The 25,117-nt window shown below is 35.2% G+C and overlaps 1 protein-coding gene across 1 annotated transcript; it reads left to right on the top strand.

Annotated features, from left to right (window-relative positions):
* The first annotated feature begins 643 nt into the window (after positions 1 to 643).
* On the top strand, positions 644 to 25,092 carry LOC106661498 (zinc finger protein 511). The gene is made up of 5 exons (XM_014384945.2): positions 644 to 743; positions 22,794 to 22,972; positions 23,031 to 23,232; positions 23,289 to 23,404; positions 24,789 to 25,092. Exons 1-5 carry the CDS (start codon positions 675 to 677, stop codon positions 24,997 to 24,999), a joined length of 777 nt encoding a protein of 258 aa, XP_014240431.1. The 5' UTR covers positions 644 to 674; the 3' UTR covers positions 25,000 to 25,092.
* Positions 25,093 to 25,117: the final 25 nt, after the last annotated feature.

Below are 25,117 nucleotides of genomic sequence, written 5' to 3'. Positions count from 1 at the left end.
CGTTCACCACCTCAATTCTTTCCCCCTTAAAAAGCCAGCGGTTTGTCGCCTTTATTCTCCCCCCTCTTCTGAAAATCATGATTTTGGACTTATTGAGATTAACTGTCAGGTTCCACTGGGTGCAATATGATTCGAATATTTTAATATTATTTTGTAGCCCATGCGCGATATCTGCCAAAATGAATTGTGTCATTTTTTGACCAATTTAAAATCCGATTGTTTCCAGTGTAAAACATCCTTTAAAATATGCTCCTTATATTTATATCAGGATGTATAAGGTCATATTTCACATTGCACGGGGCCTGAGGTATCCTGTATAATTTTTCTCCGACAACGGTAAAAATTTGAAACTAGTCTAAAAAATATTAAGCAAGTATTTTTTGTTTTTTGGATAGCGTCATTTGTTCATTCTCTAGTTTAAGATTATGTTTGTTTTTCTTCAATATTTTCCTGTTTTTCGATTTATTGGGTTCATTTTCCAGCTTTCGTCAGCTATTTTCCATGTCCCAAAGTTGTCCAGATTGAATCCTTTATAATTATAAATAAAACGTTTGTAAGGAGGATGTTACATGTTTTTCAAAACAAGAATTTGCCCTTTTAAAGCTTTAAACCTTAACTAAACCCTTTCGAAACTCGAACTGTAAACATTGCATTTATTCTGATAGCAGTCTGGAATGAACGTTCTCAAGTCCACAAACATGGCATCCGTCGCGGCTCTCGTCAGCGGAATCTCCGCTATTGACGTAAGTCATTCATTAATTTAAGATAAATTAAAACTAAAAATAACATTTGAATCAGAGCAGCATAAATAAAAGAAATTTGACAATCCACAAAAGGCAGATTCTAAAAGAATTAACTTTTCAAATAAGCCAGCTATTGTGGCATCTCTTCAGGCCGTTAGTTTATTACGGATTGTAAAAATTGTACAGAAGCTTTTTGAACTTTTGAAAAAGCCGACCCAATCCAGGTCATTTTGTGCTTAGAATTGTAGTTTTGTTGGCCGATTTCCCGTTTCGATTTGCGTTTATGACTCCCAGTGTTCTACACAATTACAGAGTGGTTTTTAAAAGGTTAGAACCCTCCTTTCAAAAATATTATCCTACCAAGTAAACGACAAAAAAGAGCTTTATTTTATTATTTTTGTTCATTGTTGATGAGCTAATACGGTTTGGGAATTTAATTGAGAAAATTTTTTATAATTATCTACAACTAAAAAGTTTATATTTTGTAATTTTTATGTCGGAAAATAAGCTTTTCTAAGGATCCTTAGTTTAATTAATAGGTCTTAAAAGATTCGAAGCCTCCTTTGGAAAATATTAGCTTACCACATAAACGATAAGAAAGAGTTTTACTATATTATTTATGTCTATTGTTGATGAGCTAAAACGTTTGTAGAATAATTTAATTGAGCAAAAATTATGATAATTGTCTACAATTAAAAGTTCATATTTTATAACTTTTATGTCGAAAAATATTCATTTCTAAGGTTTCTTAATTTAATTAATAGGTCATAGATTCAGTGGAATCGCGTTAGTCCGCCTAATAACGAACATGGTTGGAACGACCAAGATTTTTTTACTTCAAATATTTGTATTGGTCCATTAAATGTAAATGTTATTAATGGCCTCTGATTTTTGGTTACATTCTTAACTGACGATTTCATTGCACTTCATGTTCACCATTAAATTGTGATCTTTCCACTTGATCCATCGCCATCTTTGGTCCGCTTATCGTCGCTGGTTTGGTCTGTTAGACGGGTTTCTTCTACTCGCCATCTTCTGTGATGTGAAATACAAATACAATTTACATTTATTTTTAATTATATCCTATACATGTCTTTTTGATGGTTTTAAAAAAAAATGTTTTTATATGCTTATACGCTTCCTAAAACGCCCCTGCTCTAACCACTCGTGCTATCCTGACTTCGATCTACTCGGACACCAACTCCTCATCTCAACCTACACGAATTTTGTCTGTTTTAGCCTTATATTCAAAGATCTTTCAGCCTAAGGTAGTGGGTTCGAAAAGATATAATTAATTAAAATAATATTAATGACTACAAAATACATGTATGGATTAGTTAATACAGTCGAATAACTCGAACCACAAATAACTCGAATTCCTTGATAACTGGAATTTTTTTAATCACCCTCGTTTTTATATAGCATTTGCCACCATTTTTACCTCATAAGTCGAACATTTCGAAATGAAAAACTCGATTAGACGAATTTTCTTTGTAAGCCCAGGCAACCAGCGGCATTTTTTCTTGCAAAAACAGGATTAAGTACGACTCTGGGAGTTGATTAACCGTCTCAGTCCTCGAACCTCGATTCGATAACTCGCATTTTTAAATTTCCCCCAGAGGTTCGAGGTATCCAGAGTCGACTGTAGTATTTTAGCAAGTTCCTTATCAACAATTTTATAAAATTGATATGGTAAAATTTTCAAAAATTTCTTCTTTCTGCGGCAAAATTCATAATTTCTGTATATAATGTATGTCTATTTTTTTATCTAAAAGGGCGGAAAGGATTATTTTCAACCTCGACCGTATATTAATCTAGTTTCTTGATCCCCTTACCCGACAATTTACTTATGGGCTGAGTGAGTCAGCCACTTCATTAAAACATACTTATTTTTGTTTATCTTCCCTCAACGGGTTAATCCTTGGCTTGAGTCACAAGTGTTATCACGCAAATAATCCATGTTATATATATCGAAGGTCATGAAATCTAATACAACATCGAAGTGTGTTGTCATGTTTAAAAATTTTGTTAATTTAACGTGTATTTTTCTAAAATAAGCCACAGGCACTTAAACATACGAAAGGCCGCAGTTCGCCATTGTCGGAAGGGTTTTCCAGCTCGGTTGGAAAATTGAAACAGGGCGAAATAACAGAAAATGACCCGAGGGACGGAGGCTCGGAAATATGAATTGTGCCCTTTTTGGCCGAAGCCCTTTTTCTAAGCAGATGTGAATGACGACGAGGAGATGCGAGGGATGACAGATCTATTTGTGAGTGACGGACAGTCGTTGTCATCATCAGGGTGCGGCCCACCTACCTCGCAACCCTCCCCGACCGTTTTCTTCTTCGAAAATCCGCTTCCCAAATACATTTTTAACTTTCCATTGTTGTCGTAATTGCGTGCGCTAAACAGTGCTTTTTATAAATGTACGCGTTACGAAGATTTTTTGTTAAATTGGAAAATACCTGTCCAATGAGTACCCGCATCAAATTTTACTGAATCAATGATTGTTTCTAGCTTTAAAAAAATATTAGCCTTGTAGGGTAGATATTGAAATATATAATTTGTGACCGAGTGACGTAATAAAGTAGATCATTTTTTGCCATAAACAAAGTTGATATTAATTTTTGTTTTCCATTTATTAAGGCTTTGGTTGAGATAAAAAAGTCAGTGTTACGAGCGGGACTTGAACCCACGATCTTCGGCTAAATACGCCGCTGCTCTACCACTTGAGCTACCTTGATTTCGATCAACTCGGACACTAACTTCATACCTCAACCCCAACTTTTTGAATTTTCCCTCCTTTTTGCCATTTTTCAAAAAGGTGGGAAGTTAGTGTTCCGAGTAGATCGAAATCACGATAGCTCAAGTGGTAAAGCTGCGGCGTATTTAGCCGAAGATCGTGGGTTCGAATCCCGCTCGTGACACTGACTTTTTTTATCTCCACCAAAGCCTTAATTAATTGAAAAGAATTTATTTGGTCAAGCGGACCACGAAACCTAATAAATGTAAAAAAGAAATTTGTACTCCGAAACCCACCCCGTTATAAATTTTTGTGGAAGTTGAAAAATACTTTGTTTCAGAAAATTTTTTCCTTACATTTTCAACTGCGATTTTTTCGATAATGGTTAAAATAGAGATAATTTCAAAATAATTTCACAAACCCACAGGAAATTTTACAGGGACTTAGGAACCTCTAAAGTACACGCGATGGCATAAATTTGGCCTCATTAAATAAATTAGAACCAGCAGTATAAAAGTGCTGTACTTTTTTAATTTTTTCTGCTTATAATGACAGAATACCAAAGTTTGTGGGCTTAAAGAGAAATATAGCTTTTCAATAGTTGTAATACCACGGACAATAGACAAAATTCAGAGGATTTATGAATTTTTAACCTAGCATCGCAGAATGGGCAAGAAAATTGCCCCGTCTAATCCGGCACTCAAAAATGTATGTTTACAGCAATAAAAATTAATTCTTTAGAACTTTAGAGGGTGCTTAAAACGAATTTTTTTGTCACGATCTTTTTTTACCCTATTTTACTTGAAGCATTTTCGGTTTTCGTAACTTTTTATATATCTAATCTCTTATAATACGATCCTGTATACTATTTTCGTCAAGGAAAATGACTGATATATAATAATCTTAAAATTCATGAAGGCAGATAAAACGTATTTAAAAAAAATTAAAATCAACTGTCCCACGTCCTTCTCCTTATAAGTTCATATTTGGCAGTTATAATAAATCTAATTGTGATAGGTAATATAACTACATTGATCCGCCTAGTCTCGCTGGTTTGGATCTACCAGTCGGATTTTTGTTAACTTTTAAATTAGTTTTTATTAAACCGTATGTGTATATCAATCATCAAAGAATGCGCTTGTCAAAATAATACACATTCCAAACATGGAATGTCGAAACGTGTGTGACCAAACCAGCGAGGCTAGGCGGATCAAACCAGTATGATCGGAAACAACCAAACCTGTTCATCACCCCGCAGATCTCAAGGATATATCTAACCATTTTATTTGTTTGTTCAATCTTTAATAATTTTTTACCATTATCAAACTTAAACCAATTAATTAAACATACTGCTGTATAAAGATTTTTCTGGTATGGTTGAAGATTGTCTTTATGATTTTAATGTCAAAGTTTATAAATCGCCTGGACACTTTTTTTAATATTATTGAATGAAAACTTTTAAAAGGCCAAATTACAGAGAATGGATTTTTCAATTTTGGATCATCCCTTTTCGTTAGTTTTTCCGATCCGAAAATCGTGTGTTCGAATCCTGCGTTTGACACAACTTTTTCATTTCGTAAACCCGTGTATAATTAATTTGAATACGTCAATTTTTTCATACTCTGTATAATTAAACAACGGATCTAGATTTATATATTTTTATAAATAGATTTATATTAAAACCATTTTATAATAACCATTCAAAGTTGTTATATTTTGATAAAGTTTTTTCTGGTCAAATTTGGGCGTTGAACACCTGTCAGCAATAGTTTTCTATCAGATTTTTCAAGCCGGTTTCTTTGTTTTTCTTTCTATTTTGAAAAACTTTAATTTTAATATCAATAAAATTCAACAATGTCAACCATCCATTAAACCCTAGACTGAAATTCATTGGGCAAAGAGGGGCAAAATGGGAAAGTACGTTGTCGACAAGAATCCTCTCCATACCTGACTTTGAACCGGATTGGGTCAATATTTACGGTATTTGCTATTGACTTCGGACTTCCATTTAAAAAGTGTCGAAAGGATTAAAACGATTCCCGTCTTGATGATTACGGCAGGTTCGGACCGACTGGAATTGACTTGTAATGATCTCGAAGATCACAACTACAACGTTAAAAGGACAACGACCTAAAAGACAAATCAGTCAAAATATGTTATTAGCAATCATAATAGTTTCTTGCTAAACGGTAAATGGATAAATTTCGAAGGGCAATATCCTATAATTCTCTTAAGTTGGATGTCTTCGATTTTTCCCCCTTTCTTGATCCTTTTCAACTCTAAAAATAAAAATCGATGCAGTTTTATAATTGATTTTTGATAGGCATTAAACAGTATTATTTTAATAAACAAAACATCGAATTATTTATTTTCAACCAAAACAATTATCCGCCTGAAATTTTTTTAAGATTATTATTCAGAAATCGTGAGATGCGGTTTGGTATGATGCAGGTTTCAGAAAAACACTTTCTTTATCTGCCAAAGTATCGATCTTTATTGAGATCATCTTCAGGGCCTGGGATTTACAAACATTGTTTAAATTTAACAAATACATGTAGGATGTGGAAAAAAGTGAATTTATACAATGCAAAAAATATTTTTTATATTCAAAATATTTGTTTACAACCATTAGTATTGCGCATTGTATATTTATTACATTGCAAGATCTTTTCTCATGTCCGAAGAGAGATGAAGATGTGTTTGATCGTTTCCGATCATTTTTAATCTGCTTGTTGTCTTTCGGCTTCTCGCCAATTTTAATCTGTTTCTGTTCCTTTGAAAGATCAAAACAGCGAGATTAAGCGGACCAGGGCGATCAGAAAAACTAAAAAGCAATTATTTAGAAATCGTGAGATAAGGTCTGGTGTGACGAAGGTTTGAGAAAAACATTTTCTTTATCGTGCCAACGTTTCGATCTTTATTGAGATCATCTTCAGGGCCTAGGATTTACAAACATTGTTTAAATTTAACAAATACATGTAGGATATGGAAAAAAGTGAATTTATACAATGCAAAAAATATTTTTTATGTTCAAAATATTTTTTGCATTGTACATATTCACTTTTTCCACATCCTACATGAATTTGTTAAATTTAAACAATGTTTGTAAATCCCAGGCCCTGAAGATGATCTCAATAAAGATCGAAACGTTGGCACGATAAAGAAAATGTTTTTGTGAAACTTACATCACACCAGACCGCATCTCACGATTTCCGAATAATGATCGACTAACGGTCACTAATCACGACACACTAAACAGCAAGTTCACTAACTTACCACTGAAGAAGACAGGGGGACGCGCCCAAAAGAAAAAGATGGCGTGTTTCGGCTTCTCACAAACTTCAGCCAACATACGTTCGTCCGAAAGAACAAAACAGCGAGGCTAGGCGGACCAAGGTGATTAGAAACGACTAAGTAACGAGTTACTGACCCGCCACTGAAAACGGGGGACGCGTCCAACAGGCTAAAATATATGCTTATTATTCTGAATAATCATCGACTAACGGTCACTAATCACCACACATTTTGCAAGTTTTTTGATTCATGTAAAGGTACATAGGTTCACTAACCGTTTTCTTCTCTACTGACCCTTGTCATATACCTACCTCAATCAATCAACACTCTAGCTTTACTCTTTCTTTCTGTTCTCCTTTTTTTAAATTAATTGTACCGTTTATCACTTGCCTTCTGTCAATTTCTAGTTTCTTCTTCCTGCTTGTCCATTCCTCTACCATGGCTCATACCTCAACATCATTTCCTCCAGAGGAATCGTTCCAAAATTATTAGAAAACGCGTGGTGTTTAATGACTGTTAACCAACGATTATTTGGAGATCGTGAGTGATCTTAAAATAATTATTAGAAAACATCCGATTTTGCGATTAGAGCTTTATCGTCAATCTTCCTTTTGCGCCTCTGCGGTCATCATATCGTTTAAGTGCATTGCGACCATCGAGGGTCGTCCTTAGGCCCGGACAGGTTTCAGCGTTCAGACCTCGAAGATCCATCTCCACAGATTTGATGATGCACCTTGACGGATTAGGTCCCGAAATGTAAATCGGGGAAGCAGAAGGGGCCGAGATAGAAGCAACTGTTCCATTTCCACCTCACCTGCCGGCTCTACCTGCCTGGAAATCTGACGCCTTAGGATCGCCGCACCGCTATATCTATTATATCGCTTCCTAAACGGTTTCTCCGAGCGGAGGTGGACTTTTTATTACAGGCTGCGAAAATTCCTCGGGTGGAAAAAAACTGGAGCTTACACTAACATGCGATTACTTAATATTTACAGGCAGAATGTACTGTTAAACAGATAGAAAAAATCTTTTGTCTCAAAGGCTTAATTTTCTCGATTCCCTGTCAACATTTCGTTAAATAAAACGTTTTCAAATCGATAAACACAAAATTTTAATATTTTATAAAATCAAGTTAGAATAATTGGTCAATTAAGATAAGTTTTTGAGTATGGTTTCAGCGCCTTTCACCCTATTGTTTTTCTTTAAATAATACGATGATTTCCCTGGTTTATATTTGTATTTGGGCTATTATCTACTCGGTTACACCACAAAGCAAATATACTCAGCCGATACAGATACGCAAGCGTCAATCTTCCCATGCTTTATGTTTTGCCATAAATTTCTCTTGTAAATTCAATCGAAATATTTCGAATTCGCCGGAGTGAGTTTTATAGCTGCGAGAAGATAATTTAAAAGAGATGTCTTCTCTGATAACGTCTTATTAAAGCGTCATCGTCAAGGCTTCAAATGATGGCTGGCAAAATTCTATTCGGTTCCTAATGACTTGGAACAGGACTATTTAATAAATACCATTTCTTCTTTTAAATTAAAAATTACATTAACTAGGCAAAACTCTTGATCAGAGTAAATATAAAACCAAACTCTCATTGAACCTCATTCTATTGAGCAAGTTGGAGCTAGTAAATATTTTTTTTTTTTTAAATGTTTACGCTTTGGTTTGTTTATTCTTTAATCAGGGAGTTTTTCCCAGAGGAAGGCTTAATGTAAGCCGAAATTTTGCCATAATTCAATACTGTGCTTCATTTGGACCCTGATCCCTCACTAACGATTCGTACAGTTAGTTTGTTGTTGTATACGAACCTACACAACGCGTTTTTCAATTTTACCAAAATTACACTCCTATTAATTATTCTTTTATGTAAGGCCCTGGTTGAGATGAAAACGATAGTGTAACGAACGGGATTCGAACCCACGACCTTCGGCTAAATACGCCGTTTCTCTAACCACTTGAGCCATCGCGGACTCGGATACCAACCCCTCATCTCAACCTACAACTTAAAAATTTTCCCCCTTTTTGCCATTTTTCAAATGTCGTGTAAGCAGGATTCGATTCTCAGTGATTTATGAAAAATGACAAAAAGAGGGAAAATTCGAAAGGTTGTAAGTTTTGATTAGGAGATGGTGTCCAAGTGGATCGAAGTCACGATAGTTCACGTGGTTAGAGCAGCGGCGTATTGAGCCGAAGGCCGTGGGTTCGAATCCCTCTCGTGACACTAACTTTTTCATTTCAACCAAAACCTTACATACAAATGCTAATTAATTGAAAGAAGTAATTTGGTCAATCAGACCACTAAATATAATGGATTTAATAAAGTAAAACGACTAAAGCTCTCCGTGGCCACTTCATATATCGCCAAGAATAGGATCCTCATTACACGACATTTGAAAAATGGCAAAAGGATAGAAAGTATGAAGGGTTTCATCTCAAACAAGACCTAAAAAGAATAATTAATTGAAATAATTATACTCCTAGTTGGGAGGGATATATCACTACGAATCAGTGTCTGGTATAGATCTTCTTTCCTAGGAAGCAACCAAGAAGGACATGATCAATGTCGGCCGTTGTGCCTTTGTCACATTCACACTCGGGAGAATCAATGACACCTATTTCATATAAGTAATAAAAGAGTCTATTATGGTTCAATCGAATTTTTTCCCATGAGACGAACATTTCCTAGGGCATTCCCTTCGAACCACGCTTTAGGAGGGATATTTTGCTGTTTAGATACCTATGCTTTCCCTTTCTGGCTTGACACTTCGTATTAGCCCTGTCACTTACAGAATATTATCATTCCGTGGGTCTCAGTTATATATTGCTTCTTTAGCTATTCCACCTTGTTATTAAATTGGTTATTGCTGTGCCCTACCTACACGTTTGTTACTTTATTTTGCATGTCCATTTGCGCGGGTTTTTAAATGCAGTGGTTAAAAATTGCCTAAGGTACTTAATTAGAAAACTGTTTAGTCTACCTTCCTGTACGGTATGATATGGTGATAAGGATACTAGGAAGCAGAGTTTGTACTCCACAGGCACTGCAGCCTTCTGGTTTATTGTACCTTCCTAGTTCGTTAGTTCAGTGCAATAGACTTTATCCTTCTCCTCAGAAGTATCAGATCATTGACTGTCGCTGCTACAATTTCATTCCCTAAATTTTTTTCGTATGTTAGGTTGGATATCAATAGGCAGTTGAAGATGATACGGATGACTGTTTCCTCCTCCTCATTACATAATCTGCAGATGAGATCTTCGTTGCATATGCCCATATTGTGTAGATTGCTCAGATGCCAGTGACCGGTTAGTAGTCCTACCACTCTTCTGAGTTTACCCCTCCCCAATTGCAGTAATGCTTTTGACAGTCTTGGTGAGTTTTGTTTCATCATAAGTTTACTATGTCTAGCACTGTTAGAGTATATCCATTTCTCATTTTGTTTTGTTTGGATCCATTCTGCGATTGAGGATTCTATATTTGTTTTTCTTATCCCAAATATAGGTTCGGGGCCTATGTATGGTCATGCAGATCCTCCTCTGGCCAGTCTGTGCTTTCTCGTTATTTGGCAGACGACTTTTGCTAATGTATAAATATTTGTTAACCCTTTTTTATCTGTAATATTTACTTTTTTTATTTAAATATATTATTATTGTGTGGTTTTATAGTAATTATATCATAATTTTGAAATATCTAATTCTAAGGTAATTTTGATCCTATCAAAAAGAATGTATCTATCAGTCACACGAGTTTCTTGTAGTTTAATCACTTGTGTACAACAATGTTCCGTTGCTATTGTTCACAATGACCTTATTTATTGATTTTTTTTTCTTTTATCTTTCTATCAATGGTATTACTCTTTTTGCCGTGTCAAAGGCGCCGATAAGATAGAGCGAATGGCACGCAGTCAGGTGTGATGATAGGAAAAGAACCTATCAAGACTGGGTCACACGTCGGCTTTTTCCCTTTTTCTTTTCATCGTTGCAAATACACTGCAATATTTTGCGACAAGAAAAAAATAAGCAGGAAATTGTACGCCGTGACTTAACGGTACGAGAAAGTGGGCCCAACAACAAGATTTATGAGGTTGGGATGTGTAAAAAAAAGGAACGAACAAACATTCCCTTTGGCGGGCTTCAACAAAGTAATTGGTATGTTCAGTGAGACTATTTCTGACAATATCTGGATTAATAAATTGTTTCTTAATCTTGATTCTTGACAGATATGTACAAACTCTTTTTATCATAAAATTTTACTATTTTACTTGACATATCGCGAACCTTCTACATTTTTTTTCTCTCAAGCCTAATCCCAAAACAATGTTTCTGAACATTAGTGAGCAATTGTGACATTGTAAATTTAAACATTTTTTTTATTGTACAGTCCTGAAGGCTTGGTAAACTTAAAACATTTATTTTTCATTGACCACATCCCACAACTATGACTTAAGAATCCTTACTTATTATTGAACTTTCTTTTTAATTTATTACATTCATTATAAACTGTAACTTTCCTTACGTTCAATTAATTAAGGTTTTTAGTTGAGATAAAAAAGTCAGTGTCAGTGGGATTCGAACCCATGACCTTCGGTTAGATTCGCCGCTACTCTACCACTTGAGCTATCGTGACTTCGACCACCGCTTGTCACACTGACTTTTTTATCTCAACTAAAAACCTTAATTAATTGAAAGATATTAACTGGTCAAGCGGACCATGAAAACTAGTGAACTTATTTACATTATTTAATGACTACAATTTAGATCATGTGTCGTGAAGGGGTGTAACAATCGTTGCTGTTCTCCCGACTATATGCGAGGACTTATTTTTGCTTAGTAAGTCGCGAAGCCATCTCCTCTTCTGTCGCTGGTGGGATTACAAGGGTAGTTTATATTGGATAAGGATTGGGTAACTCGAGTGGTTATTGTGGAAAGTAGAAAATGTTTTGAGAGATTATTTTACAAAAGGGATTTTGGGGTCATTGTGAAGGGGTTGTTGGAGTAAGGAGCACAGACCGTGATCCCGAGGACTTGGGATTGGAAGGACTGTATTCTTTGAATATTGGCAGGGCGGTGCCCCGCAGTTCCAGTCCATACGTCCATATTGGATTTAGTATTATCTTGTCTTATTAATCCATTTACGTTTTCGTAGTCAATTGGCCAAGTTGCTTCTTTCAATCAATTAATTATTCTTTCTAAGGTATTGGTTGAGATTATCTTGTGTATTGTCAGTTTGTTTTTAGTTGGATTTGCGTTATGTCCTTTTAGTGCCTGTTGTTATAGTCGTGTGTTTGGATTCCAGGATAGTCTTGAGTCTAGATGGAACCCAAGGTAGACTCAGGTTTTTGGGATGTGAGTATTATTGAGGAATATTGCTTGAGGGGTTTTGCTTCGAACGGCGAATGATTCATGAGTGCTTGTGATTTTAATCTTTATACGCCAGTATTTGCTCCATTATGTGCAGGATATGTGCCTGGAGCAATTGAGGGATCGGGACCATAGATCAGACAGCATAGCTGTTTTGTCGGCAAAGAATGATGATGGAGGGTGAAGTTGAAATATCTGTGGTGTATAGGAGGTAAAGGATCAGTCAAAGCACGCTGCCCTGAGGTACTCCCGCTCCCAAGTTGTATTGTACAACCAAAATTTTTCCTTACATACAGAAAATATAACAAAAAATACAATGCACAACTAGCAAAAAGAGGATAAAGTTAGAATGAGATAATAATTTGGGATCGCCGAATACTCCGAAAATCCCTTGAAAGAATGAAATGGAAAATTACGGAATACGCCAAAGGTAGCACGTAGAGCTTAGCGCCTTGCAGCTCCATTGATGATTGGCTAGTATCATCCTATAGCCTGTAGATTCTGCAAAAAAGCAGAATAAACCTCAACACATTTTCTGACAGTGGGATCGCAGTAAAACCATTTTTATAATTTGTGACCTAGAACAACGATGGAAGAAAAACGATTTCAAAAATTGTGAGGCTTCCTCCTCGGTCGGTGGGGTGATGAACCTATAGTTTGATAGTTTCCTATCGTCTTGGTCTGCCTATACAGGCTGATGTGTCAGATGGGTTTCGTCATTTTGCCATCTTCGGTGTTCAGTCTGAATGAACGGACTGTCCAGAGGTCATATAACTCCGTATGGTGCATTATCCACAAGTAGTGAGTCAAGCACAACACAGAAGGTGGCGAAATATCAAAATGAATCAATCAGACAAAATCAGCAAGGATAGGCATCCAAAGATGATAGGTAACTATCAAATTATATTTCAAAAGTGTCAAGAAATAAAAATTTGTATGAACTAGAACGCGGTGTGCTATATACAGAGTACTATATACTGACTTTACCCGTGGTTTCTCAAAAAAGAGTACGTAACCTAGAAAAACAATCTGAACGGAATTTTTTTAACTTAAAGCAGTGACACTAAGTTTGCACCATGTTTAAGACAGACCAGAGGTTAGAATTAAAAGATGGAGTATGAAAAACACCTAGAATTATACTCAATCTGTAATAATAGTAACATTGGCCACATGTCAAAATGCAATTGCTGTCCATAATTACTTTTAATTCTTTGTAACTTACATTGTTATTGCATATATGTCTATTTGGGAAACAGTTATATAAACATGAGATTCCGTCAATTGATCCATTTTCTCTGATCCACCATGTTTTGTTTTCGTTTCTGGTGATTTAACAACCTAGGGTGGATACATCATTGTCTAATAACTTTGGTTAGAAATACGTCGCCAGCTGGCGTTGTTTTCCATATAATCAATGGTGTAATTTATGAGTCAGCCGATGCTGAAAAACCCTTTTCGTTAATAGTATCGCCGTTTTGGTGGGGGACGTCTGTGGCCAATCCCGCTCGGTCGGCACCCCCTCTACGCACCACGGGGGGATGAACCACCTAACTCAACTTAGGGGTTGAACATAATATTGCATCAGTCAGATTCAGGATTTCCCAAAAGACGTTCCTTACAGGAGACGAAAACTGCGACACGTACGACGTAAGTATTATATTTTGTTATTATTTTGTCTTTGGAAAAGTAAATACTCGAGTATGTTATTCTTGATGATGGGCTATTATGAACAACATCTTCGCATAAAATACTCGTCTTGATCGCCTGAATTTCTCTTCATTTTGAAATTCAATTTAAATCAAAATTTTCCGACTTGGAAAATAGCCAAACTTGGATTTGGTTAAACAACTGTACCTTCCTAGATTTTACACTTATTTTTTAAGTACTTCCATTTCAAAGTAGCGACAAGACCAGAGTTTTAGTTGGCAATCTCAATCTTTGCGGGATGTAAGATTAAATTAAACAACGAGAACAGGCGGGCCATGTTTTTTATCTAACTCCAGAAAACGAAAATAGAGTTATCGTCATTTTAATCTCCCCAGTGTTATTATTTTGTATATATCATTAACTATTGACAACACGAGCAATATCTGTATTTTGGTAATATTAAATAGAAAAAATATATCTTTCATTTTCAATTGATGGATGAAGTTGACTCATGGACCTTGTTTCGTTGGTTTTTATTTATATAAATTAATTTAAAATATTAACCCTTCCCTCAATTCGTGGATTTTCTTAATATTCACACATGAACTTGAACTTAGTCGGATGATAAATTTTTGCCCCAAAAGATCTCCCCAAACCAATAAGATCAAATGTGTATTAAAATTTTCCTCAATTGCAAAAATAAATTATGTATTCGAGTATCGTCAGATCACTTATTACACACGAATAAAAATATTGAAAAAAAAATTATGCTAAAATTGAGAAAAAATCCTTATGTTTTGTGAGGGGTATAATTTTGTTTTAGTTTTTAAAATTTAAAAATTCGTGTAAAAATCCTTTGCTTTAACTTAACTTTCTACCTATGAACATAGTAATTTAATAAATCTGGAACATTTGGTCGATGTATTTTTTTAAACCCCCTTCCTTTCATTTTTGCATTGCGAATCTGTCCAAGAAGACCAAATTTCATTTATTCCTTTCTTCCTTAATTAAAAAAATATGATTTCAAATGTAATTAGTTTACTTATCTTATACAAGTTTTAATGATTGGATAATTTATTATTCGTGAATAATAATGGAAAGGAAAATCATTGGACTATAACAATAATATTATTAAAGATTATTAAATTTAAATTTACATCTTTCTTTGCTGATATTATTGTTTTTTGATTGATATAGTATTATTTAAGTTACGTTATGAAATATTTAACAAATTACTTTTTCATGCTGAACCGGCATAGTGTTGCGGGTTTGTTGCATATTGCTTTTTGCATAAGTAAATCAACTTTTGCATCTATTTACACTGCAATTTGGTTATTTCAACTTGGATATAGATTGATTATTTAGTAGTAAAATGGGCAAACTATGAATTAGCACACAAAACAATACATAAATACAATATTTAAATGTATTAATATAGGTGGTCCTATTCCAGAGTAATTATTTTAATTGATTTATTATTTTTTTATGAAAAAAATATATTGAGTTGAAAAATTAGTGCCACGACGGGTCTCGTACCCACGACGGATGGTTGGGTTCGATTACCGCTCGTGATTCACAATTTTTCAACTCGATCACATTAACTGACGTAAATATATCGTGAAAATAACTCCTGTTGAGTGATGTACGTGTATTTTGGTCGTTATTGATCATTTGTCTGCCTATCTTCGCCGGGGCATTTCGCCATCTTCAATGTTGGGTCAGGGTAATATGCAGGGTGAGGCACCAATCTCAAATATGGCGAAATTCCGAAACGCGTCGGGCTGACCAACTCAGCGAGAATAGGCTAAAGTAATCGGTAGCAATCAAAGTACGTATAAATATATTGTTTTTTTAAGGGTGTAATTTTGTTTTGATTCTTGAATTGTATGACGACCAAATTCCGTGAAAAATGCGTTTTTTATAGATCCATGTCTATGGTAATTTTGCGACTTGAATTTTGGAAGATCGGCCGGTGTGTTTTGATCATCACCAAATTTTGTATTTGCGGAAATCTATATTGGTCAGCCGGTATCGGTTCCCATCCAAAATGGGCCATTCCTGTATCTCACGTTTGTTTCCAATTTATCTGCCGCGGAAACGGTCGCTCTATAAAGACTGACCATCCCATTCCACTGTTTACCTCCGCGCACATCACGACTGCTCGACACGGTCAGTATTTCATTATCAAAAATATTTACTTTTTTAAATTTCGAAAAAAAGTCCAGAAAAAATCCCATGTATCAAATCTTGAAAAAATTAGCTCAGAATTTCAAAACGAGCATTTTACACTTGTATATACTTTCAATCATTAATTACTTTTGATCGACCTCAATATCGACTCAGAAAAACCCAGTCTACTAGATACCTAATCCGTTTCTAGGTCAATACGAAATTAACATAAAATTTCCAAACGCTAATCCTCTTATGGGATATCCGTTAATGAAAGTGGCGATTCGTTCTTATTATAATTACTATATGGTTTTCGTAGGATTTATTATAAACGGACGACGTCGTCTCGTCTCTCATTCCATCACGTTTGCTGGCTTCGACTTTGCGACTTAAGATAATCAAAGCTCTCCATGGTCTTAAATTTGACTAAGCCCCGATAATTTACTTTCATGCCTTCCTTTTACTTTTTTTATAGCTTTGAAAAGCACATATATCTGGGTTGATCACATATATCCCATATTTCTGTTTTAGTCTGTTGGACGCGTCCCCCCTGTTTTCAGCGGTGGGTTAATATGTAACTCGCTACTTAGTCGTTTCTAATCCTAATTTCTAACCTTGGTCCGCCTAGCCTCGTTGTTTTGGTCCTTTTCTGAAGTTTGTGAGAAGCCGAAACTCGCCATCTTTTTCTGTTTTAGTCTTTTGGGCGCTTCCCCCTGTCTTCAGTGGTAAGTTAGTGAACTTGCTGTTTAGTGTGTGGTGATTAGTGACCGTTAGTCGACGATTATTCGGAATTCGTGAGATGCGGTCTGGTGTGATGTAATTTTCAGAAAAACATTTTCTTTATCGTGCCAACGTTTCGATCTTTATTGAGATCATCTTCAGGGCCTGGGATTTACAAACATTGTTTAAATTTAACAAATACATGTAGGATGTGGAAAAAAGTGAATTTATACGATGCAAAAAATATTTTTTGTATTCAAAATATTTTTTGCATTGTATAAATTCACTTTTTCCACATCCTACATGTGTTTGTTAAATTTAAAAAATGTTTGTAAATCCCAGGCCCTGAAGATCGAAGATCTCAATAAAGATCGATACGTTGGCACGATAAATAAAATGTTTTTCTGAAACCTACGTCACAACACACCGCATGTCACGATTTCCGAATAATTGCTGTTTAGTTTTTCTGATCACCCTGGTCCGCTTAGTCTCGCTGTTTTCATCTTTCCAAGGAACAGATTAAAATTGCGTGAAGCCGAAAGACAACATGCAGATTAAAAATGATCGGAAACGATCAAACACATCTTCATCTCTTCTCGGACAGGAGAAAAGATCTTGCAATGTGTAATATATAATGCTCAATACTAATGGTTGACTAAATTTGCATGCTAAAATTTGCCAAACAAGACATATCAGATCTCCCATAATTATCATATTTGATCCAGGACAACCGACGATCCAGGTTCAACCATTCTGTAAGACATGATAGAATTTTATTGTTTTCGTCCCGTTTGCTGAAATTAATCTACTGTTAGTCCGCGGTCAGATGGGCAGACGAACCGGCCCTCGGCCCTTTCGACCTAACGGTACCCAGGACCTTGCCATTTTCGGCGAACCTTTTCCTCTTTTTTCCAGCCCCCTTTTGTCTCCCCAAGGACCGGGGCCGTTTGTCCAGTGTTTTGCACGACGTAAAACCGTCAAACTTTTTTTACGCAGTTTATTTTTTTTTCCACCCATGGTGAAAAACTATCCTCGGCGATGGTGGTACAAGAAGTATTTTCCTTTTTTTTCACTTGCCTTTGCGAATTATGTTGAATTTAACGTTGGTTCTAATACCTGTATATGAGAAGACCTGACCGAAAACTAACATAATTTCCAGTACTAATTTTTTTGTTGAAAAACACATATTTTGATACAAAGAATAAACACGACTCGATAAGAACCAAGAATTTAGTACTTTAAGAGGCCATTACATTAACAAAATCATTTTAGATATAATTATTTTGTATTCTCCAATACTTTCCAGATATTTTGATTTAAACAAAATAAAAATACGATCACAGGAACTATCCTAAATAATTTTTTAAAAGTACAAAGTATGTCGGTTTGGAGCTCTCATACAAAACTATTTGGCAAAATTTCTTTGGACAGTTATGTATTTATTTTTCAATAGAAAACATAATAATAAAAACCTCTGCCGTTAATAAATTGGTTATTTTTAAGTAATAAATTTATTAGCACATTTTCTTTCTTACGTGCATCAACAGAATGTGCAAGGTACGTTTGCCTCGGAATTCTGTTTTTGTTATTTTTTCTACTCTTTTTTTTTATATTTTAATTAAAATTAAATTCATTAGTTTTCGTGGTCCGCTTGATCAATTAATATCTTTTGATTAAGTAACGTTTTTAGTTGAGATAAAAAAAGTCAGTGTCACGAGCGGGATTCGAACCCACGACCTTCGGCTAGACTCTACCACTTGAGCTACCGTGAGGTATCTAGCCTAAGATCTTGGGTTCGAATCCCGTTCGTGACACTGGCTTTTTTATCTCAACTAAAACCTTAATTAATTGAATGATTAAAATTAAATCTAAATTTGAACAAAAGACGTAACTTTCAGAGGTGATTTTAAAAAATGCTTAAAATTTGTCCTACAGGCAGAATATTCGTTCGCCTAAAGGTAGAATATTCGTTTTATTTTTATTTGTGTGTGTGTGTTTTTTTAACACTTAACAACAATTTCACACAAAGCCAATATGTCACCACAAGATTAGAACCAAGCTTTATGCCCAGAAGATGACCCGATAAAGGTCGAACGTAGGCAAAAAAGCAAAAAAATTAAAAAGCTGTTTTTCTAAACTGCCTCATTCTTGACCACTTCTCATGATTCCAATAGTTTTTAAATAATAATGATTTGGCCGAATTGATTATGATTATATGCTACAAAATAGAAATTTTCTGTCTTGAAAGCATGTTGGTTTTTAGCACCTAATTAATACAATTAACTTTATTGTTTGTTTTGCTTTTAAAAATTTTTATTGACCAATAGATTTTTGTACATATAAATTTAACATCTTTTGAAAAGTAAAACATTTAAAAACTAATATATGAAATTTCCTTAAATTTATTCAAGGAGTTTCGAAGAATGGTACTGAAAATTGACCAATTTTTTCCCATTCGATAAGATGGTGGTAGTGAAACCTTAAAACATTGCATTCCAAAAATTTTATTTTATTTATTTTTTAAAACAAACAAAAGCGAGGACAGGCGGACCAAAGATGATAAATTTATATCTTTCTAACCAACTTTTTACAACTATCCTGGACCAATGTGATCACAAGCTACCAATATTCATAACTTGTATTGTATCAATATTCTATAGAGCAGAATGATATGGACCACGTCATCCTCAATTATTACTGTTGAATTGTGAACTATTTCCAATCATTTTGATCTGTTTGTTCTTTAGTTTTGTCGATCAGACGTAAATGGATACCCATCACTGGGTTACAATTCGAGCTGGGATCTACCGGTCGTAACAACCTCTTCCCGTTATGGGACACCCTCAGGTGGTCGGGACATTGCGTACATACGGTTCCAGAGTTCCCACGAGCCCGTCCCTTAACGGCACAAGTAGGAAGTGAACGGAAAAAAAACGATAATCCAAAAGGTCACATGGTTGTGCAACAGGTCCCGTTGGAAGGGACAAGTGGCCCGATTTTTTACAAAGGACCTTTGTGAGGGTGCCCGGCCCTACCTGCGGGGTGCGCTATTGTTCGTCACCTGAGCCTCCTCGGCCCAGAAGTAAACGCAATACCTCGACATAACAAGCACTTAATTGTTTGTCTTTACTTAGGTCTTTTTCACAATGTTTTCACTGATTTGAATCAACCTGCATCATGCAGGTCCACAAATCCTTGTTAAACAGGTGTTTCTTTGCTGGAAAAAATGTGTTCGGATGTGATGGTCGGATTTCGACAATTTTTTCTGCTAAACTATACCAGCATTTTAATTTATTCAACATAATCGCTACATGAAGTTTTTGGCATTAGTCTATCAGAAGTAGATATGCATCCTTAAACCACCTCAACTTGCAGCAGATACATGACAAGCATTGTCATCCCCTTCGGCATGTAAAAGATGTTCCCACGTAATCTGTCACCCCCTCTTATGTTACCTAATAGTCCTGTAGAAACTAATATAAAAAAGGGTCATCTGCTCCTCCCTCGTGAGCCCTTGGCCCTTTATTTAATACTGCTTTCACGGTAGGAAAAATCGGAAGTGGTCCAGACTTTTTATGCTGGAATTTGAACAAAAACTTTAAATTATTCAGAAATCGTGAGATGCGGTCTGGTGTGATATAGGTTTCAGAAAAACATTTTCTTTATCGTGCCAACGTTTCGATCTTTATTGAGATCATCTTCAGGGCCTGGTATTTACAAACATTGTTTACATTTAACAAATACATTTAGGATGTGGAAAAGTGAATTTATACAATGCAAAATATATTTTTTATATTCAATCAAAGTATTTCTACTCACTCAAAGTGTTTGTCTTCTGTGTAATTGTGCCATTCTGACGTGTCGTGTTGAGAGTGCCAGTGAGATTTGAAAAAAATTTAATTTATTAACTACCAAGCCATTCGATGTCTGTGCAGGATCACTCAAGAAAAGCTACTTAGTTTTTTTAAATCCCTTAATGTTAGATTAAATGTGTGGTGATTAGTGACCGTTAATCGATATTTATTTAGAAATCGTGAGATGCAGTCTGGTGTGATGTAGGTCTCAGAAAAACATTTTCTTTATCGTGCCAACGTTTCGATCTTTATTGAGATCATCTTCAGGGCCTGGGATTTACTAACATTGTTTACATATAACAATTACATTTTGGATATGGAAAAGTGGATTTATACAATGCAAAATATATTTTAGAAATACTTTGATTGAATATATAAAAAAATATATTTTGCATTGTATAAATTCACTTTTCCACATCCAAAATGTAATTGTTATATGTAAACAATTTTTGTAAATCCCAGGCCCTGAAGATGATCTCAATAAAGATCGAAACGTTGGCACGATAAAGAAAATGTTTTTCTGAAATCTACATCACACCAGACCGCATCTCACGATTTCTAAATAAACGTTAGATTAAATAGTATATTTTACTATTTTCAATGGCATAAAATCCATTTTTAAATAAACCGTTAAAAGAAATGGATAAATTAGGTAGGTAGCATTAACTTATTTTCATCCAGGCATATTTATGTGTTGACTGTTGTTTGTGTAGTCCTAAATTGTAGTAATTGAACTTAAAGCGATGAATTTTCTTATGTTGTTCTTTTTTTTATAGAATTGGAAATAAAATGCTTGGATTACATGAACCATTGGACTGCAGGATGAACTTCCCAGGTGTTCTGGACTTACGGACAGGGAAAGCAGGGAGTGATGGCTGGTCATCACCAAAGAGCGAGTGCTCAATTTCTCCTCCTCTGCCTATGAACGTTGTCTCTCCGACGATGGCCATAACACAGAGGGTTCTGGAGGCGGCGAACACACCCCAAGGGACTAGGCCTTTCAAGGCGTACCCCAAAGACCCGCTGTCCCTCTCGTCCTCGAACAATGAAGCCTACGTTCAATTCCGGCAACAGATGCTCGCCCAGGTACGGAGCAGCAAGTGCGCCAAGAAGAGGCCAAACAGCCCCCAGCAACCTTCGTCCAGCGGCGGTGAGACAGATGACAAAGACGCAGCCTACTGGGAGAGAAGGCGAAAAAACAACGAAGCTGCCAAAAGGTCGCGCGATGCCCGTAGAGCCAAGGAGGACGAGATCGCCATCCGCGCTGCCTTCCTCGAACAAGAGAACCTCAGGCTAAAATACCAAGTCGCCGCCTTAAGCGATGAAACCGCTAAACTCCGTTGCATGCTTTACAAAACCGAACATAATCTTATATAACACTAACTTTTTAATTGTACTATAAAAATGTAAATATTGTTTTATCATAAATGTAATTCAGAGAGAAAAGTCTGATGTTGTACAAAAATCCATTGCGTATTCTGCTCAGTGATGGCCAACAAATCTTAGTTTTAAGGTTGTAAATTTTAAATATATAATTAATTAAAATTCGTATTTATTTTAAGAGCATTGTGTGATTTTTATCAAACTTTTTTTAACTAAAAAGTATAAATTTTTATTATGAAACTTCTCACATATATACTACATGTATTTTTTTTACCATAAGCCTTCAATTTGGAAGCACACAAACGAATATGTGATTTGTATGTTTAAAAGAATTGATATTTAGTGTATTGCTATGAAAAAATTAAACATTAAAATACATCGCTTTTAATGTTTCCTAAAATTTACTAAATACAATGTTTAATATATAATACCGTTTTTTATTTAATCCACCCATTAAATAATTTTATAGAACAAATTATACTATCGGTTAGAGTTATTTTTAGGAGATTAACCATTGATAGGCCATTCGATAAACACTTATTTTCTATCTCATCAGGAAAATGTCATTTTGATGATTAGCAAAAAGATTGCTATTTTTATATAGATTATGATTACTGCAAACATTTTCTTTAAAAAAAGAAATACACATTGGTGGTCAGGTGGTTGGTAACATGTTAACAATGACGATTTTTATAACATTTTTAATAAATCAATTAGCTAAGGTAATAATTTATATCAGAAAATTATGCCGAAAATCCTAAAATATTTTATAAATTTATGCCATCTTATTGTTAGCTTTAGTTTGGGGATAGTTGTGTATTTAATACAAGATTTGTTTTTAATTATTCTACTTTGTTTTTGTGTTACAGTTTAACTTTACAAAGCAAAAAATGGATATTAGTGAAATCCTCACTTTTCTCAAAAACCATGGAACAAACATTCCAAGGAGTGTCGATGATCCTTTCTTTGATGAAGGGAACGAAATATGCCGCGTTTACACAAGAGTTGGGATCGTAGATGAAGATGATGAGTTCTTGTGCCATGAACAGTGAGTACTTTTAAATAATTCATGTTTTAAAGAAACACTCAATTTTTTTTACACCTAGGTTGAAAATGTTCACATGTGAAGTTATCAACTGTTCTGCCAAATTCGACAACCTCCTCAGCTATGACATGCACTACAATTCTTGTCATCGGTTCTCTTGTTCGGAATGCAAAAAACAATTCATTTCTCCACACCTCCTTGACTTGCACCTCTCCGAAATTCACGATTCGTTTTTCAAAGCTCAAGCTGAGAGAAAACCAATGGTATACAACAGAAAATCCCACTATTTACAGTTTTCTCACTTTTTCATGTTTTCCAGTATGTCTGTTTTGTCGAATCGTGCAGTGTTGTAAGCAAGGATGCAAAGGAGCGGAAAAAACACTGCATAGAAGAGCATAAATTCCCACATGACTTCAAGTTTACATCAGACCCAAGGTTCCTATTTTATCATTTTAGCAATAAACTAATTATAGCAGACAGCTTCATACTAACTTTTAAAAAAATGATATCTCTTATCATTAACCTTAAAAGGAATAACAGAATATCATCGGGTAATTTTATATTTGGAATGGCAAATACAATGCACTGGTAATATAAGAAAGTATTTTGTTCACTAGATAGAAAATGAAAGGAAAGAAATGGCTAAACATAAGATCCAAAAGTAACTTGGTCAAACAGTAGGTGGTGAAACCAAAGACACATAGGTTAACACACCCAATGTATATAGTGTACCATCTGGTGGTCAAACATACCAAACTGACAAAAACGTGGATCCATCAGATTATTGACTAAAACTATGGTTTAATGGAACCACCCAAGACAGAAGCATGCAAAAATCTTCATCAAAAGACTGTCGCAGAAACTAAATCTAGGACATATTAGGACTATAATATGGTGGTATGACTAGAATTCAACAAACAATGTTAACTGAGGAAGGAGATACAGGCAAGGAAGAAGAAGAAACAGTGGAACTTGTCCTCTGTTTGTGTGATGGTTAGGCTGATTCCCACTCCTGGGAGAGAAAAAGCCCGGGTCTGAAGGATACAAATGGGAGTCCTTGAAAAAGCTTTGGGTTCTGGTAAAAGACATTAAGCTTAATTAAATGCTTTAGACAACAATGGAGTTGCACAATAGACCAATAATGATCGAGTCTATATCATAAACATTCCAATTAGATATGGAATTACCATAAATTTGATATCTGATAGTACTGTAATATAATTAAGTCAATAATGCTTTCTTTTTTTTTGGGGGGGAGGGATTTTGTAAGGACTATTTCTCCACTGTAATTTATTCAGGTCAATTGCGGAGCTTGGGGTGTGGAAAGTGCACTTATCCCTCAAAACTTGGTTTCTACTCACTGAGTCCGCATGTTTATATCTCTCCTTTACCCATCCTCTTTAGCAGGTTGTTAAAAGAGGAGTGGGTATAGAAGCTTATAAGTTTCCTCAAGTCTTGCCGGCTGAGAGTTGTGGCTCTAGTATCGTAAGAACGCTACTTGTTATGCAAGTTTGTCTCCTTATACCCTCATGTACCACAATCACAAGGTAACTTTGTAGATTAGAACTAAAATCATTATTAGCGAGTCTATCACTTTGACCACTGGCTACCGTGGTCCCTCTCAAATGTATTTAGTGCCTTTATAACTGCCTGACTAGACAATATTAGGTAGATCTGTCACTTTGATGAAGAACTGAGTAAGCTTTCCTTTCTAATATTGACCTGATTCCAGATAATTTTTATACTAAGCAAATACAGTCAGTCAAAACACCCATATGCATTCTTAATTAATTCCTCATGTTCTTTTTGATTTAACCAGGACTGCTAAGAAGACGAAGCCCATGAAGAAAAAGAAGAGTGAGTCGATGGAAGTGGAAGTGGAAAGTGGCGCCAACCAGAGCCCTCCCAAGCCGGCTCTGCCTTCTTTCACATTTGGTAAAAGAAGGCCAGCGAAAACGTTCGACAGCCGGAAGCTGAAAGCGGAAACCAACATTGAAATGAAAGAACTGTTGGACAACTTGCCAAGTTGACTACTACATCCTTTCATTGCAAATATTTCATTTTAATATTAGCAAGATCAATTTTTTTTTTTTTAAGTATTACAAATAAATAAAATGACAAATGGTAACTAATGTTTATTAAAAAATA

This window comes from Cimex lectularius, unplaced genomic scaffold (assembly GCF_000648675.2).
Source record: "Cimex lectularius strain Harlan isolate CLEC.00 unplaced genomic scaffold, Clec_2.1 scaffold17, whole genome shotgun sequence".
NCBI classification, from domain to species: domain Eukaryota; kingdom Metazoa; phylum Arthropoda; class Insecta; order Hemiptera; family Cimicidae; genus Cimex; species Cimex lectularius.
The sequence above is the reverse complement of the archived record's forward strand: the minus strand, read 5'-3'. Positions and strand labels throughout refer to the sequence as shown.